Source organism: Melanostigma gelatinosum (genome assembly GCF_949748355.1).
Source record: "Melanostigma gelatinosum genome assembly, chromosome: 2".
NCBI classification, from domain to species: domain Eukaryota; kingdom Metazoa; phylum Chordata; class Actinopteri; order Perciformes; family Zoarcidae; genus Melanostigma; species Melanostigma gelatinosum.
Window position 1 is genome coordinate 16,381,594 of NC_136635.1, and position 18,090 is coordinate 16,399,683.

The 18,090-nt window shown below is 42.8% G+C and overlaps 1 protein-coding gene across 1 annotated transcript in view; it reads left to right on the forward strand.

Annotated features, from left to right (window-relative positions):
* Nucleotides 1-2,446: 2,446 nt before the first annotated feature.
* Nucleotides 2,447-18,090, forward strand: part of fam189a1 (family with sequence similarity 189 member A1) — a gene marked incomplete at both ends in the record, with an annotated part of 81,378 nt that continues 65,734 nt past the window's right edge. Inside the window, one exon of the mRNA XM_079284131.1 lies at nucleotides 2,447-2,695. Within this exon, the coding sequence (XP_079140257.1) occupies nucleotides 2,447-2,695 (249 nt within the window). The remainder of the gene's footprint in view (nucleotides 2,696-18,090) is intronic.

Below are 18,090 nucleotides of genomic sequence, written 5' to 3' on the forward strand. Positions count from 1 at the left end.
GACACATAGTGTATGTGGTTTTTTTTTATATAAGATTGTGACTGCTGTATTCTTTCCTTTTACCTCTGATGATCACGACCTCACTTTGTCTTTATATATATATATATATATATATATATATATATATATATATTCAGGTTGCGAGGTTTTGTCCGTCCAACTGTAAAACTCAAAGATATTCAGTTTACCATCACGCAAGACAAAGAAAAATGTCAAATTCTCATCTTTCTGGAGCGTCAGTCAGTGAATGTTGGGCGTTTTTGACTGTTGCTAACTTATCTGAACTGTTTATTTCAGCTCTATGGGTGCTTGTGACTGTATATCCCTTCATTAACGGATATTATGGCTCAGGTCTCACAGCTAGATGGTGCAGTGGAGCAGTATGAGCAGTATGAGTGCTGCACAAGGTCAGAAATGCAAAAGTCCTTAAGCTGTGATTTTAATGCATTTAAATATTGCACTTAGTTTTAGTCCCTACGACCTAGATATGGTAAGTATACCCTAGTATTCCTTTAAAATGTGCGTTTTAATAAGATGCTTTTAGAAAACTCCCTAGTCTGGGGCCAGGTGGTAGAAAATAATGATGAAACATTTGCACAGTACCAGTAGCTCTCAACATAGAGGGTCGGGACTCTAAAGAGGAAAAGCGACTGCACGTGTTTTTTACTCTGTTCTCTTATTCTTCTTGTGAAATATAGCCTCTAAATTCCCTTTAAATTAAACTGGATCATAACCAGATGATGGAAGAAGCACTACTTTACCTAGAGTAAGAATACACTGTTACAAGTAAAACAATATATGCATTCAAAATCTTACTGAAGTAAAAGTACATAAGTATTACCATCAAAATATATTGAAAGTACCAAAAGTAAAAGTGGCCATTAAGCAGAATGGCCCTGAATAAGATGTTATATCACTGGGTTATTCTATGAATGCATGATAGTTAAGCATTGCTAATCTTGCATTAAAGGTGGCGCTACTTTATTTTGTAGCCTGCCAGGTAGCTTAATCTATAATAATACATAATGCTGCATAACATTTTGATTTTGTATTATAAATCTGAAATTACATTACAGTATGGGTAATAAAGTAACATAAAATACTCAAGCAAAGTACAAGTACCTTTTAATTAAACATGGTACCTAATAAATAATATAATGTCCTTCGTTACTTTCCAGCACTGGTGACCAGCCAGAAACCACTGCGTTACACCTGCCTGCACATTTTGTCATGAGTGTTGAATGATGTGCAGCCAACCTGATTTCAAGGAGCTCTTTCAGGAAAAACCCTCTCCAGGTGTGTCGCAGTGTCCACCTGCCTGCACCGTTGCGGCCTGCACGATGAAGGACACATGGTACGGAGTGACAATGCGCCTGGAGCTGATGTCAATACGGTCACTTGGTTTCATGAAAAGGTAAACCCACCTCAACTTAAAACTGATCACACAAAGAAGCTGTAAGACTGACGCTCTAATTTCACGCAACACAAAACGCATCCAAAACGTGCGCTCTTTCCTTCAAAAAAGAAATAAAAAATGAACCTCGTTTCTTGGTAGGCTAATATGCTCGTGATGATCCACGTTTTCATTCAGCACTTACATCACCAGCACCAGCGAGTAACAAATCACGCGCAGGTTTTTTTGATGTTGCCTCTAGCGAGCCCACCACCACCACCACCTCCACTATCGTAGTACAACTCCGCCATGAAGACGCGCAGAGCGGCACATCTCCAATACGCAGTGTGCATCTCCTGTCCTGGCTGTTAGATTTGCTGTCGTCTGTGAAAATCACTGCTGGTGCCCCCCCCCCCCCCCCCCCCCCCACACACACACACACAGGGGGGAAACGCTGCTCGCTCACAACTGCGGATTTCTAGACACCAAAAGAAAAATAAAAGACAGATTCTGTGTGATACCAACATTTGTCTCTGTTCAATCTTCAAGGAGTGCACCGTTTTTTTCTTTACACGCGTCTGAACCACGTTCCGTCTCTCGCTTTCGAGTAGTTGGAGAGCCTGCAGAGAAGAGCATGACAGCATGACAATGGTGCAAGGCTGGCTGACAGCGGGATGATGCGGCTTTTGTTTTGTTTTCGCCTTTTTTTGCGTGTGCACTTTTTGAGGAACGGGCTCTTTTACCGAAGCAGTCGCCGATAAACTCCAGAGGTCTATTTTCTGTATTGCGACTTGAAAATCTTCACAGTTTCTGAGCGTGTTTTGCTGAACATCTCCTTCGTCCAGTCCGCTCTTTGCTCACCTTTCTCCTCCCATCCGTCGCAGCGCGTCTCTAATTGGAGCGACTCCGAGGCGTGGAGATCATCCACACCGGACACTGACCTCGAGTTAGACCGTTTACCAGCGCACCGCAGGCGGACACACAACGACTCTGCTGTTTGTGGATGTTATTGCCCTTTATCTGCTGCTGTGTTTGTCGTACCCTTCAGTGAAAATGCCGGTGAACGCGCTGCACCGCGGTGGCAGCAGCGGCATCGGGGGCCCGGGGTCCCTGAGCCCCGCGTCGCTGTCCCGCAGCCTGTCCCGGCTTAGGGAGTACCGGACCCGGACGAGGATCATGCTGGCTCTGGGAGTCTCTCAGATGGTGCTCGGGAGCCTCATCCTGGCCGTCAGCTTCGCGGCTCTGGCTCTCACCACATCCCCCAGAGTCCGGCACTCGTGTCCCTTCTGGGCAGGTTTCTCTGTGAGTACGACAATGACACGATGCTGGTTGTATTTGATGGCATGAGTCAAGCATGATGCAAGTTTTCCACCTCCTGAAGAAGAATAAACATGGAGTAGTATCCTAATACCAAGAGAGTGATATTATTGAGACACTATGGATAGACATTTTTTTTTAATTAGCCTACTTTTGTAATTATTTTGTCACCTGTCACTACATTGATCTCATGGCGTATTGTCTACAGTTTTATAAAATGTTGATATGGACACTGACTGAGTAGGCTTTTTAAGAAATATATCTTGATGGTGGTTTTTGGATTTCAAAGACACAGAGTTCTTTCATCTCAGGTAGAGAGCTGAACTCATTGGTTGCCACTGCATTAAAAGGAGCAAATTAGGTTTTTGAATGAATTTTGGAGCCAATCCTTAATGGTAAATAGTTGTGAGGATGCAGAGCCATGTGGTGATCAGTGATACCGCATACACACACACACACACACACACACACACACACACACACACACACACACACACACACACACACACACACACACACACACACACACACGATACAGTAAAGTCAAGGAGGATATTTGAAATACTGTACAGTGCTCCTTCCTCTTTGTGCTGTGGGATGTGTTGTATTTGAGATGTGTTTTTCTTCTTCATGTGAAATGTTCATGGTGATTTCTGTAAATATTTATGAATGCACACATCCCTGATTTCCTGCCAGAGACCCATGCATGGCTTCTCCATTAATTATAGAAGCAGCAGGGCAGAGTGCAGGGGTGTGGGGAGGTCTGTGGCACAAGGGCCATCTCTTTGTTTGTGTGTGTGCCCGTATGTGTGGGAGTGTATAGTTACAGGGGAATGGTCGGTAACCGCAGGGGTCAGAGGTCAATGCACATTCGTCATCAGTGCCTCGGGCTGATCTGAGGTCTGTCAGCCTGTGGTGCTTCATCTTACCTTCTGTTATGCTTGTGCACCAAACCCTGGTGACTTGCCCACAAGCAATCAGACTGTGGGAGTCTGAAGCCGAGAGCTCCGACCTGCAGAAAGCACTGTTGAATATGTTTAAAATCTTCTTTTGTAAAATGGCTCATTACATTTGGTCTTTGATGTTGACTTATGCTAAAAGAAAAAACAGCATTTGTTTGCTTTCAGGAGCTGATTTGATTTTTTGAGTCCTTGTCTGTCAAGGATTTTGTCTGTGTAAATGAGACAAATTGAAAGCATCTCAATTAGGTGTTCTGGGATGCCTTCTGCAACTCCGCTCTGTAATTCAGTCTAATAAGACGAGTGTATTTGTACACAAAAGCTTGCCTTGTGTAGTTTTAAGACTCTGTAGAGCTAATCTGCTCATTTTAGAGAAGGAAAGTGTTCTATCTCTCTGGCTCCGTGTGAGTGTAGCGTGATAGAAGGTGGTTATCCTGAATATCTGTTAGAAACGCTTTAGTGCAGTGTATCCATGTTCAAGTTGTTGATTTGAACCTCTGATCTCCTGCAGACAAGTGTCCCTGTCACGAGGAGTAAACCAGCTTCTCGACAACGTGACTCTTTCAGCCCGTAAATGTAGTTTAGCGTTGAACCTTGAAGCCTTTATGTTGAGCTTCCTGCCATGTTGGTGAACTGAGCTAATGAGGAAAGTGACAGCAAAAAAATCCTCAACTTATCTGTGTGTGTGTGTGTGTGTGTGGGTGTGTGTGTGTGTGTGTGTGTTTGTGTGTGTGTGTGTTTGTGTGTGGTCACGGTGGGACGTCATTATGGATCTCTGTGTGATGACTGGCATTGTGGGATTTCATCATGCTCACAGCGAGAGAAGGCGTAATCTTTACCTCATACAGTGCAATCACTGTAGAGCCCATACACACACACACACACGCACACACACACACACACATACACACTCAAACAAATATATCCCTCTTCAGTGTAGTGCATATCAATGGACCTGTCTCCTTCATCCTGATTTTTCTCACTCTGGAGAAAAACATGTTTTACAGCTTTGATGTCAAGAGTTGCATGTTTGAAAGCAATATCTCACACACACACACACACACACACACCCACACACACACACACACACACACACACACACACACACTTGCCTGACCAACGGAGACTAATCCTACAAATATATTGCTCCTTCTCGCACCCAGCTTGTAATCAGCCCACACCGCTGCTGTAACCCTTTAGCTCGGCACACAAGCAGCCAGCCGCAGTCACGTCCAGTCGATGTCATTGTTTGTGACAAAAAATGACGCAGAGCTCGAACGATATGATAGTTGCCTCCACCTCCGCTTCCTTAGGCAACAGTACGTGCTGCTTTACCTGCTGCTTTACCTGCTGGCTGTGAATCACGCCGCCCTGCCGTGTTTGGCGAATGGATGTGGCGATGTGGCCGAGTGAGCCAAAGGGCCTCTGACATGCAGAACAAATTACCGTTCACCTCGCATCTCCATGAATTAAAGCTCTGAAGTGATCCAAGTGTCCAAACACATGTGCACCAACGCACAAACCGCCTCTCTTCTCCTTTCTCATTTCCTGTCACGGAGAATAAAAACATTGTAGACAAAATATGTAAATCCATCAGAAGGAGTTACTGCAGGCATCATTTACAAATTCACATTCGATTTTGATGCTTCTCTTTCTGTACCGCCATGACATTTCATCTCTCTCTTCACGAGAGAAGGATACTTCTCCTCGCTTCCCTCCTGGTTGTGTGGAAGAAGGGCACATTTTTCTAAAAGTAACACTCCAAGATCCCAAATCTACAGACCACGACGTGACAAAGGCGGCTTGAGACTGCATTCTGGGTATTTGTTGTGAGGCAGATCTCTCCGCCGCATTTCCAGCACAACCCGTCAGCAAATACTGCACTAATCTGCCGGAGTGCGTGTTTGTGTTTGTGTAGAAGGCTGGGGAAGTGTTTTGTAGGGGCGGGGGGGGGGGGGTGTTGTGTTGTGTGTTGTGTGTGGCGGACATATTGGGAGGCTCTCTGCCTTTTGCTGGTGAGTTTGTTGAAAGAGGACAAAGGTCCACATTGAAGTAAAGTTTTTAACAGCTTCTTTTTTGAGCTGCTCTTGAGGGACGGCTATTAGTTCCAGACTACGATGTTGTCAACAATTATGGAATGGGTCACCATGACATTGTGTACAAAAACTAATGTGCTTTGTGCTGTCTTGAGGTTGGAAAGCCAGGAAAATAAAGTTTAGTGCTATGAGGCCTCTCGTAGAGAAATGGAAAGACCTTAGATTTGGGCATATCTAAACTGGTTCTTCTTGTTTGCATGTTGCACCCTTTTGTCTTGAGTAGAAAGCAGCATTTACACGAAGACAAAGAGGTGACATTTTTTTGATTTGATTGTTTAGTTGCTGGGTTCTGCTTCTTCTGCAGCAGGGGAGTGCGAATCATCATTAATTAACTGGTTTATTAGGCTTCGCTGGTCTCCTGGCAACAGATCTGTAGACAAAAACACACCAAACATGAACACAAATATACGCTTCAGTGTTGGTTTGAGAAAGAATAAAGTCAATTCAGGTGTTGTTGCTGTTGTGATGATTTATTTTTTAGGTTTTGGTGTAGTGAAGAGAGATACGTGTAATGTTACAATCAATCAATCAATTATATCTCTGACTTTAATTGTGTGATTTTACAAAAGATCGATATGAGTCATAGATTCAGGTCCAATGAAACTCCTAACAATGTACTGTTGTGCACAAATAGCCAATACATGTTTGTGTCAATACTTGGTGTTTAAGGATTTTGACATTTATTTCTATTTCGATGAAGTAGTTTGTGTCCCTGCACTCGAGGAGCTTTGCTTTTCTTCGCCTCTCTCGAGGTTATTTCGTGCTCGGTAATAATTTACTCTGTTCTCGTAAAACGTATTGAGTCAGTGGGTTGATTCAGAGAGCGGCGAAAATAAATCATTGAATCAGTTTGTTACACGTATTAGCTCACACCGTTTTCTTTTCATGAGAATGTCAAGTATCCCTAAACCCGGACAAATGAAACCAAAAACTACCTGCATGTCTAGAAAAAGACGTGTTACAGAAGTGTCTTTTCATTTTTTTTTTTCGGTGAATTGATCCTTTCAGCAATTGCAGGTTGTAGAAGAAACTCTCCTCTGAAAAATAAGACATTTTATTTTTGGGATGTGACATTAATCAACATTCTTCAATGGCATCACACGTTTCAAAGTATCTGATGGTTTGACCGTCCAGTTGTGCACATTGTGATAAAAGCATTATTCTCTGGGCCGCTTGTTGCTTTGATGCATCCTTTTAATCCCAGCTGTCAATAGAGGCCGTGGCTCCTCAGCCGCTTCACTCATCCTGTCAGTTTACATTAAATGGAAGGTGTAGTCAGCACACATGCGCTCAGACCAGACCACTCACGGCCGGACCGGCCCGTCTTCAATCTCGTATTGATCAACTAATTAGATGGATTCCATCAATCATCATTGTTTTTACTTTTCTTAAACATCTCTGCAGTGAACTCAATGGCGGTTAAAGCGAGTGTGATGATGTCATGTGGTTTTAGCGCTCAGTCCGTGCCGAGGTGTCGCCGAACAGTTGTAATTCACTTTCCCGCTGCACCTTTTCCATAATAAGTAAGTAGGCACTCAGCCTGCTGCTACTCATTACTCTGAGGACCCTCCAGTGCATCCTGACCCCACTCCAGTGCTACCAGTAAGCATCATAATGATGGAAAGAACAGTTTATCCTTGCTCCCACACACACACACACACACACACACACACACACACACACACACACACACACACACACACACACACACACACACACACACACACACACACTTTGAGAGAGGCTCTAATATTTCAAGTTGTCAACCTCACTTAATTCCCTGTCTCACTGTGCTTTGCTGTTATAGCTGGAGATGCATCCAGACTTTCTGCCTCATCTCGTTGCCGCTGCTTGTGCTCTGATATTTTCTGGGGGTGTTTCATGCTCCATGTTCAACACCGGGGTACACAGGAGGATCTGAACTTCTTCGGAATGTGCCTCGTGAAAAGATTCAGGTCCCTTTATTACATGCCATTCCTTCTTGTTCTTGCTCTCCTCGCTACAAATTACCTAATGAAGCAAATAAGCAACCTCGCTGAAAACCTGGCTGTGCACTACGCCTGATTGGCAAAGCAGTCTTTGGTGAAATGCAAAGAAAAAAAAGATGAATGTTGAGCTTGTATTTCTTTGTGGAAGGTCTGCAGTGACACCGCGGGGGTCCTGGCGCTGACGGCTCTGGGGAAAACATACGCAGGGTCATCGAAAAAAACCGTTGCAGCATGGTGGTGTGTTGCAGAGTATTGTGCTGGCCAGTCAAATCAGTGCAAGGGCATATTCCTCTGAGTTTACTTTGTGTGAACAATGAAAGTCTGCTGTTTATCTTGTGATATTTGAGACAGAGGACAAATTTAGAGCTTCAACTCACACTTATTTCTGTTATTGATTTTTTGTTGTTTGTTTAACAGTTCATCTTGTTGAGCTAGAGCACAAGGTGACATCATATATCTTGTTTTGTCCCAAAACACAAAATATGCAACCTACAATCTACTATTAACTTTTGTTAATGAACAATACTTTTTTTTATCATATTCTCGGTTTTTTTTCAATGAGGTAGATGGAGTAGATTTTACAAAATGTATTCAACTTTTTTGTGGAAAAACCATACCGGACATGAATTATTATTCCATGCAGAGCACTGAAAACATGTCTAGAGAGGATCTTTTAAATACCCCACAATGGCCCAAACGTGTGCATACACATTGCATCTCTGCACACTCGCCCATTTGTATTCACAGACGCCTTCATACACGCACACACACCCTAATGCACACACACAAAAACACAAGCACAATTATTTTTGATCTTTTGAAGAGTGAAGCTGGTTGATGTGAGTCGATTTTTTTTTTTTATGGACGTTTTTAGACCCGAACTGACCCTGAAAATACACGTAGGAGGATATAGAGAGAAAGAGAAGGATGGGTCATGTTTGGGGACATTTGTTCATGTGTTGAATGCATGATACAATTCTTTGATCTGTCATGAATCCTCCTTTTCTTTCCTCTGCCGGCTCTTGTTTATGGTGTGTCTGTGTGTTGGTCTGACCCGCAGCCCGGGACGTGTCTGACAGAATGCTTGATGCTGCACTTCTTTACAAACAGCCCTGACCAGGCCGCCAGCAGGTCTGCCTGCAGACTGTTGAACAGAAAAGGCCAACAGGGTTGAACTGAGCTCAGAGGGAGGCAGGGAAACCAGAGCAGAGACAACAGGGCAACGAGGAAGACGGCCAGAGACAAACGTCTGTCATGAGGTTTAGCTATTTGAAGATGAGGGTGTTGCATTGAGGAAAACACTCACAGGTGCTGCAACTGTACAGCACCTGTGATCACAGTTACTCTGCCTTTGTGTGTTCATGTCAAATCCAACAGAAAAGAGAAGCTTTGTGACTCAGACTTGTCTTTTATCTGGACTGTTTTGAGAGTTTTAGTTTCCAGTGAAATGGCAGACATCCACTTCCTCCTCCTTTATGATATAGATATAGATATATTAAGAGTTATTCAGTGGCGTGCCGCAACAGGCCATCACCAGAAAGAGACAGTGTTTGACTTCCATCCCGTACCTGCTATTGAGCCGTAACTTCTTCCTGATGTAACAAAGCTGACTGTCATGCCTCCTTGCTGCTTTCTACAGCCGATCAATGGCAAAGCCTGACTGGAGCCTCCCTTTGTTCTATGATTAGCAGCTGTGTTGTGTTGGATGGTGCTTTTATGTGTGTGCACATGTGGGAGGGCAGGTCAGGGGTGTGTGAGTGTGTGCTTCTGTGTATTTAATTGTATATATGGAGCTGGAGGGTTGCACACCCTCGACAGCTGAGCAACAGTGGCGGCTGGTCAATAGAGGGCCATGGGGCATGGCCCCACCATGAGCCACACAAAAAAAATTATAATAATCATAAATTATACAAATTGTCAATATTTGTGTTTTTGAACTATGGAATGTACCCAGTAATGTGTGTAAAATATGATATCTGCGCAAAATATATGTTATTCCTGCTCGTCCTCTCTGCCTGTGTGCTCTCTGCTCGTGCTCTCTGTCTGTGCACGACACTCTGAGAACGCGCAGCTTGGGGGGCCTAATCGTTTTGGCCCAAAAGAGGCGGGTCTATGAAGCAGTTTAGCCAATTGCTGATTCAAGATATAAATGAGTGACATACAATTTAGCCAATCAGCGCCCTCAAATAGATTCAGAGTGGGGCCAGAACGATCAGGCCCACATAGCTGCGCGTTCTCGTCAGGAGAAGTCTCTACAGGCGTGCGCCCGCGCCAGCGCGAGCACTCCTCCTCCAAGACCCGTTTGAGAGGATAACTTTGGCGGAGATTCTGCAGCCAAAGAGCTGATATCAGATCAGCCTGACCTCACAATCAGACAGCAGACTCGCTGGAAAGGGAAGCAGTACATGCGAAGCTTCACTACTAGCTGTACACAAGACAGGTTTGGCTAGCTGATGACGTTATGCGAATAATTTATTTAGCTTTTTAAAACAACGGGGACGGATCCAGCACGGACAGTTACGGGAGTGAGGGATGAGGAGGTAAGGAAACATGAGAACACCAGGGTAGGGAGTGAGGGATGAGGAGGTAAGGAAACATGAGAACACCAGGGTAGGGAGTGAGGGATGAGGAGGTAAGGAAACATGAGAACACCAGGACACAAATGAGAACTCTGTCAAGCTACATAATCGGCAAAGTGAACATCTTTTCTTCTACATAGTTGTCCTCAGTCTCATCTGCTTAACTTGGTCATGGAGGCATCAACATGTAATAGAGATGTTAAATTAACAGTGAAAACTCATCACAGCTTAATTTAACATCAGTATTCATAATTACACTTCATGTTTACTTCTCCTGATCTTTACCTCCTATAACAAGGTCCATAGGGGCATCTCAATAAATGAACATGTTATATTATATTATATAAGTGTTATTTACTGATTGTTTTCGTGTTGGAATACATGTTAAATATTTGACTGCCAAGTAATAATGCGCGTTTGATTCTTACATTTTTTTTTGCATTAAATCATACTGGGATGTTTGCTGAAATTGATAAGATGGCCCTACCTAGAACATGTTCCACCAGCCGCCACTGCTGAGCAACAAGGTGGTTGTGTGTGTGTATTAAGACAGATGCACACCGTTGTAATGAAACGGAAAGAAAGAAGAGTGTAACAGCATTTCTTCCATGTTTTTCATCATCTTACTCTCGGTTTGTCTCCCAGTCCCTCGGAATGTAGCCGACGGCTGAGCTGAAAGCTGTTTTAAGAGGTGAATCAAGCGGTGAGAAAAGATACATCGAGAGCCTAAAGACAAATCTGAGAGGCGTTTCAGCTCATACATAAACTCTGTTTACAAGAAATTTTAGTCTGAGCACAAAAAAAAAATTATTTAAACATTAAGAACCAGAGTGAAAGTCACACTGACATTTGTGAAAATTTAAATGAAGTCAATGAAAAATGCAGCCCTGCAGCGCAACATTGCTCAACAACATGTGGCTGTCCAGACAGGGATGATGAATGTTTTCATCATTTCCGATTGTTATTTTCATATTATTTATTAATAACATTTCTATTTTTAACATTTCCATGAAACTCCAAACCATCGCTCAGATTACACATCGCCTTTTTCTGCAGACTTTGAGTGGCTGTCGCAGTGAGACGGAGAGAGACAGAAAGGAGAGTTGTAGACAGCAGAGATCAAAAAGTTGAATAAAGAGCATTAGCGGTTATTATGGATGATATTTTATGGGAGCTGTGGTTTTTCTAAATGCTAACAAATTTATCTTTGTTTAACTTTGTCAAATCAGGTAAAGTGTTGAAACTGAAATAACAAGAATAGATACGCATATAAGTTAGAACACAGTAAAGCCCTGAGTGTATATATAACTACGGTAAGTGCTTGTCCAGATGTCAGATTCATTGCATCTCTTTCCTCAGCGGAGCAAAATCTTTACGTCAAATGCTTCATGCAGGCTTCACATTATTTTTATTATTCGTTGCGCTTTGTTTCATCAATACGACAACTTTTTCCACTTCAGCCTAGAACGTGCTTTTGCAATATTGCAACTTTTTCATTTAAATATCTGGTGTTTCCACCTAAGTTTATATCAATGCATCAATTGAAAAGACATCGTGACACTTTGTGAGAGCAGACTTTCCCCTTACCTTCGATTGTTGCCATCTGATACAAACGCTTTTCTCTCAACGTCAGACGTCTTAGATGCTGTTCAACCAGATTGTATGAACCACTGAGACCTTGAATACCAAGGAACACATCTCACTCTTTCAGGAAGGTTGATGAAAAGAAAAAAGCCATATTAAGACATTTCATTGAATTAGCTGGAAGCTGCTGGAACGGCCGGAGGCTACGTCAATACTTCGTCTCTCTATATCATCTGAAGTACAGCGACAATACCGCATTAAGAGACAAATACACCAATTTCCTGGTGGGAGTGGGTAACGAGGATGAAATGTCTTGTTTGGATAAACGAGCCCGGTCAGAGGTCAAACCTTTACAGCAGTTAATGGCCAACGACAGGTCACTGGATCAGGAGAAAACACATTGCACATTACACACAAACAGTCCGTCAGCGGCTAGCTGTGATCAGATTTGTCACCTGTAATGTAGTCGCTGTTGTCTCCTGGTGGAGTGCGGCAGCATAATCTTAAAGTCATTTTTCATTGTTAATAGCCTGAATGATGCATTTCCTCGTCGTGGCCTGCTCTGCCTGTTGTTTCATCGATACAGATGAGACTGGCAACAGGGAGACGGGCCAAATAGTTAATCCCTGGACAATTTCCAAGGACTTTGTATGCCTGCATGCCCCTCTGTGTGTGTGTGTGAGTGTGAGAGACATACAAACAATGATGAAGGAGAGGACGGACTGATTGATCTGACAGTCTAACACATCTGCCTTTATGTGGAGCCTCAGAGGGAGTTTTATAAATGCAACAAGCCTCCAGAAAAGACAGGAGGGGAGCTTATTTTCTGTGCTCACCTCGCGTGTATAGGTTTTCTTTATAATCACTGCGTTATCAACAGGGATTGCATTACTGTTTTTTCAGATTTAGAAAATAACAATATCAATCCCCTTATTAGGTGCTTTACTAGCCTTGTTGCATCTTTCCATATCTGTTATCTTTGCTGTGGTGCATTGGAATGATATTGCAGAGAAAAATCAGTTTCTTGCTGAAGGAAACATTAGTACAAGCTCATTTATTTTCAAACTGTCCTGGGGCAGGAGTGGATTCAGGGAGTTTCTGTTTTTTCTCTCTTAATTCACAAGTTGATTTTTCTTCTTTTTTTTCGATTTGGATTTGATGAAATATGCTTTGTAAAATAATAAGAAGAGAGACTTTATGGAAAAAGGGAGTGGAGTAGAAAGTAAGAGGGGCATTGCTGCTGATTTGGATCCCACGCTGCAGGGGATGATGGGGAATCTGTGGGTGTTTGCTCAGCATGAAGGAGGCCAGCCGCCCCCCGGGCCATCAGCTCCTCCCTCAGGTTGATATTTCAGCTCCCTCTTCCTCCTCTCCAGCTCAGAGTGTTTCTTTTGGCATCCCTTCAGCTTGGTTAGCATGCCTCATCCCCCACACACCCTCACATAATCTGCACTCTTTTTGATCCGACTCGCTGCCCATTTCTGTCCCTGGAGGTTGCATCTCTGTGGGATCCATGTTTCAGCTGGCACTAGAGTCAACGTCTCTGGCACTTTCAGGTTTCAGGAGTTTGCACACGTCTGTCGTAGAAACCTGGAATGAGTTTTTTTGGTTGGTTCCCCTCCGAGTTTCTGTTTCACAAATTCCTCTTTCTACACTTTCTAACTGCCATGTTTCATCTTAATGTTTGGTGAAACACAGAAAAACACATCAGCAAACCATTTGTACTTTAATACCTCCTTATTTATTCGGGCAGGCCCAAGCACTGCAGTGCAAAACCTAACAATATGCTGCATACAAGCTTTTTTGCAGTGATCAATACCCGACAACTGTGCTTAGCAGGGAGGAGAACCAGGGAGCCCGCTGCATGAAAACTGTGTCCGGGTATATTTAGAACTGAAAAGCTCAGCTGATCGACAGAGAATCAGTCAGCTACTGTTGTGACAATCGATTCGTTGTTTCAGGCAACACTTCCTGCTCCTCCATTGTGATGATTCGCTACTTGTCTCTGTATCACTTATTTGTAAACTCTCTTTTGGGTCTAAAACTGTTTGAGCGACAAAACAAGACATTTTGAAGATGTCATCTTGGGCTCGTAGAAATTGTAGAAGAGTATTTTTTCAAATCGTAACGTGTTGTACAATAAACGATTCACCAAGAATATAATCAGCAGATGAACGATAATTAAAAAGTACTTTTTTTCATTTTGTTTTTCAAAATGAGCACATAATATCCCCAAGTGTGCTGTGCTGATGTGCAAAGTTCGGTAATACATCTTAACAAATCTCTGTGATGTGATAATAATGTGAGAAACATTATTCTAGAGGTGATGTTTGCACATTAACACATTTTACATTTTCAATTCGTCTTCTACAGTGTTACTCTTTTTAAAATCCTATATCCGTCATAAAATAAGTAGTGGACATGATATCGGACAGTTCTCCAGCTTGCAGGACATTAAGAGGTCAAAATGCTTCCAATCAATGAAGATAGCAATCACATAACAGATCCTTTCAAGTGCTGCAGAAAATAACAGTCAACAATCAGCAACAGGATGAAGACAGACAAGAGGCCTAACACCTACAAAATCACTTGTTGCAACAGTGAAACAAATCAAGCTTTTGATCCCGGATGGAAATGGAAGCATCTTGATACGATGACAAGCTATCTCTAACTGTGGAAATAGAAGCAGTACTCTAATTCAATATCGACTTTGATTAGGACCTCGTCATGGTTGGTTACTATGGCAGCCAGAGACAGCTTGTTACCAGTCAGCATCAGTTGAGGGAGGTGAGGGAATGAGGGGGATGGGGGAGTGGCTCTCTCTTTCTTTCTCGCTCTCTCTGCTGCCTAATGAAACAAGATTTAAGGGGAAGAAGAAACGAGTGTAAGAAAGGGAACGAGCTGCAGCACATGAGGATAAGAGCGTCTTCATGGGTGAGATGACTGCTGAGAGAGGGAGAACAATAAATATGAAAACGCAGGAACAACAAAGGCTTCCGAAGAGCGACTTCTGTTAGCAGAACGAGGAGGGCGAGTGAAATGTTTTGGTTGAAGTCGACTACAGCTGTGGTTCTGTGGAGTAATGAGTCTGGCCGTGTCTCTTGCTTATGTATCCCTCTCATTAGCTGGTACTGGAGGACAAAAACACTGTTTTGACAATTCCAGTTTAAATGTGTGTTTGTGTGCAACAGCTCGTGGGCTTCTCCTGCACTTTCTGAGCACCTGGACAGCAGTTAGTCCGGACAAAAAAATCAGTGTGAGGCCGGGCCTGTATTCAGCACCATCTTTGGAGCTGCTACTTGTTTCTTCCGGTCTTCCTGTACAGCTTGTTCCCCATCGTCATTCGAGAGGGACTTGTTGGTTGCCCCCAGCAATATGTTCAGATATTTAGTCAGTGTGAGATACTGCATAAAAAAACACTTCCCTCTATGAATTCAATTGACATTGGATGATTCTGTGGCATGGATGCCTGAGACTGAAGTTTGCGTCCTTTCTCAGACCGATAATTTGTTTTTCAATATTTCTCACCGAGCTCAACACACTGAAAACACTCAAGGACATGAAGAAAACATCTTCACCAATTGATGTGCATCAATGTGCAGAAACGGATTCCCAGCAAAGTCGTGTTGTTTTGTGAATCACTTCTGCTTTGTTCTGTGTGATTTGTCACTTGTCTGTATCTGTATTTTGGTTTTGTTGTTTCCTGGTTAAGATGTTTTTTGTGTGTTGTCTATTTGCACGAGTTTTCTAGTCCATTTAAAGTTAAATTAATCTTATTCATATGGGAAGAATATTCGAACGCACTAAAATATGATAAAGTCTCGTTGTCTGGCTGTATGGGCAAAGTTTAACTTGGATTCTTTCATTTGTGCAATAGCGACTTATGAGTCACTTCCCTGATAGACATAAAACAGGAATAATTGTGTACTGTGGTTTTGCAGAATCGTCCAACATCAACGTGGTGCTGGATCGAGGTTCCAACACATGAAAGGAGACCTCGGAGCGTGTTTGATGAGTCTGTATTTGTGGGGATGATGCAGCCTGCGTCGTTGAACAGCTGGAGTTGTAAAACAACAGAGAACCTGTGGGCTTCAAACATTGCAGGGCAGCAGTCCTTTGAAACATGACAATTATTGATGATTTGATCCAAATGTCACACTGTCAGAAAGAGGCAGAGCAGAGTTGAACGAAAGGTTGTTGCTGCTGCAGTAACCTCTACAGAAGCATTACAGTAAATTACTTTATAAACAATTCTAATATGATTAGGCATCAATGATCAAATTAGCATGTTTTCCTTTCTTTTATTTGCATTGTCATCTTTGCTCCTGAGTTTGGAGGGATCACTTCTGTCTGCACTGCAGTCCTTGTTGCTGCAGACTCCCACTCTTGTCTTGGGGAGGGAACAGACAGAAGCAGAGAGTGTTGTAGACTGACCAACCGGAACAAGTCGCTAGTGCTGCAGCACGAGCTTCACCAGTGAACAAAAGTAATTGTGTTCGATGAGGCTGGACGCACCACTGTCGGGGACAGAACCCTGGTCTCTGCAGCGTTGCACCACCGGGCCCTTCAATCAACGAGCTGCCGTTAGACGAGTATCTGTACCCCCGTTTTATTCAGGCTGGTTCAACTGTGAACCTTTTCAAGGGGGATGAAAATGTACACACTGTATGTGTTTGTATTGTGAATCTGCTCTGTTACATTTGGGTAGAATGTACTCCTCAGTGCAACATTATGGATGTAGGTTTTGAGTTTTCATCCAAATATTCAACATTTAGAACTTAAATGAACGATGCTGTATTCACACAGGATGGGAACGACAGGAAAACCTCCCGTTATTCCAGGTCGGAAGTGTTTGCACATTATTCCAAGATGGTTACCAGTAGGCCTGTGACAGCAACTCATTTTGTTGGATGATACATTGTCCCAAAAATATTGTTATTGTCGTTTGAAGACTATTTTATTCCACTATAATATAATGATAGAATAGCATAATAAAGAAGTCTACCCTTTTTAAAAGAGCAAAGAACTTAATTCTTAAAAATATTCTCACATTAGAATTGGAATGTGAAGAAATATTAAATTTTCCTAAATAAATAAACCGGACCTTCTGGTTCCTTTCACAAAAAATGTCCAACACGTGTTCGAAATGTCCAAGTCTTATAACGGCTGTGAAAACCCTTTATTCTGGCATCATGTCGGCTAAAATGTTGGTGACTTTCTTACGTAAACAAACAAACATGTAAACACAACGGGCAATAGCGAGGTCATAAAAAATGATGGTCATGTCCATACATCGTAAGACAAGTCGATAATCTAATGATGGTCATCATGTCCACAGTCACACCCTTTAGAAACCCTGAATTACTTCTGCTGTGTTGCGTTTGTGTAGCAGTTTAACAAGAGACACCAGATACAAACTGCACCGCTCCTTGTGACTGAGATGAATGGGTTGTAATTGAGTTAATATTGGATTTTATTGAGATATAACTGCCAGTGTGACGGTGGCTTCGTTGACACTTTATTTCAGATATGGCTGCTTGTAATCACGGTCTGAACAATATGACACCAATGTGGCATTAGGAGCTTAGACTTTGCATATCTCACCTTCCTGTACTTGTGTTGCAGAACACAGAGGGGATGAGCTAAAGCACCTTTAATTAGGGTGCTGTCTGCGTAGCCCTGCAGTGCTTACTCCAATAACACAAATTACTCAAACAAAACTTGCAGCAGGAGCAGTTGTGCAACTCTGCTGTGGAGCAACACCCCGAGCACTGCTCAGTCCCAGCAGATACATACAAGGGGTCTTCACGTTTTGTCACAGCATTATGTGTTTTATACTCTATGTGACGCACAGGATTTTGTGTTGACTTTTGGGTAATAATGTTTGTGCCAGTCATGTCAATTCCGACTTTTCCCTCTTACTATCGCTCTTGCAATAAGACAGTTTAGTAATAGAAGAGAGAAAAGATGTTTCACTTGTGGCAGCATCCATCGTAGATATTCCTCATTAAAACTGTCGTTGATTTTTAAGTGGAGAGGAGCAAATGTGTATTCATGCGTGAGATGAATAACAGGAGAGTGTAAGACATGTCGACAGGACTCCCATTATTAGCAGCCTCACATCGCAGTGTGTCGGACTCTCGCACTCCCCGCTGTGACACTTTCCAAGGTCAG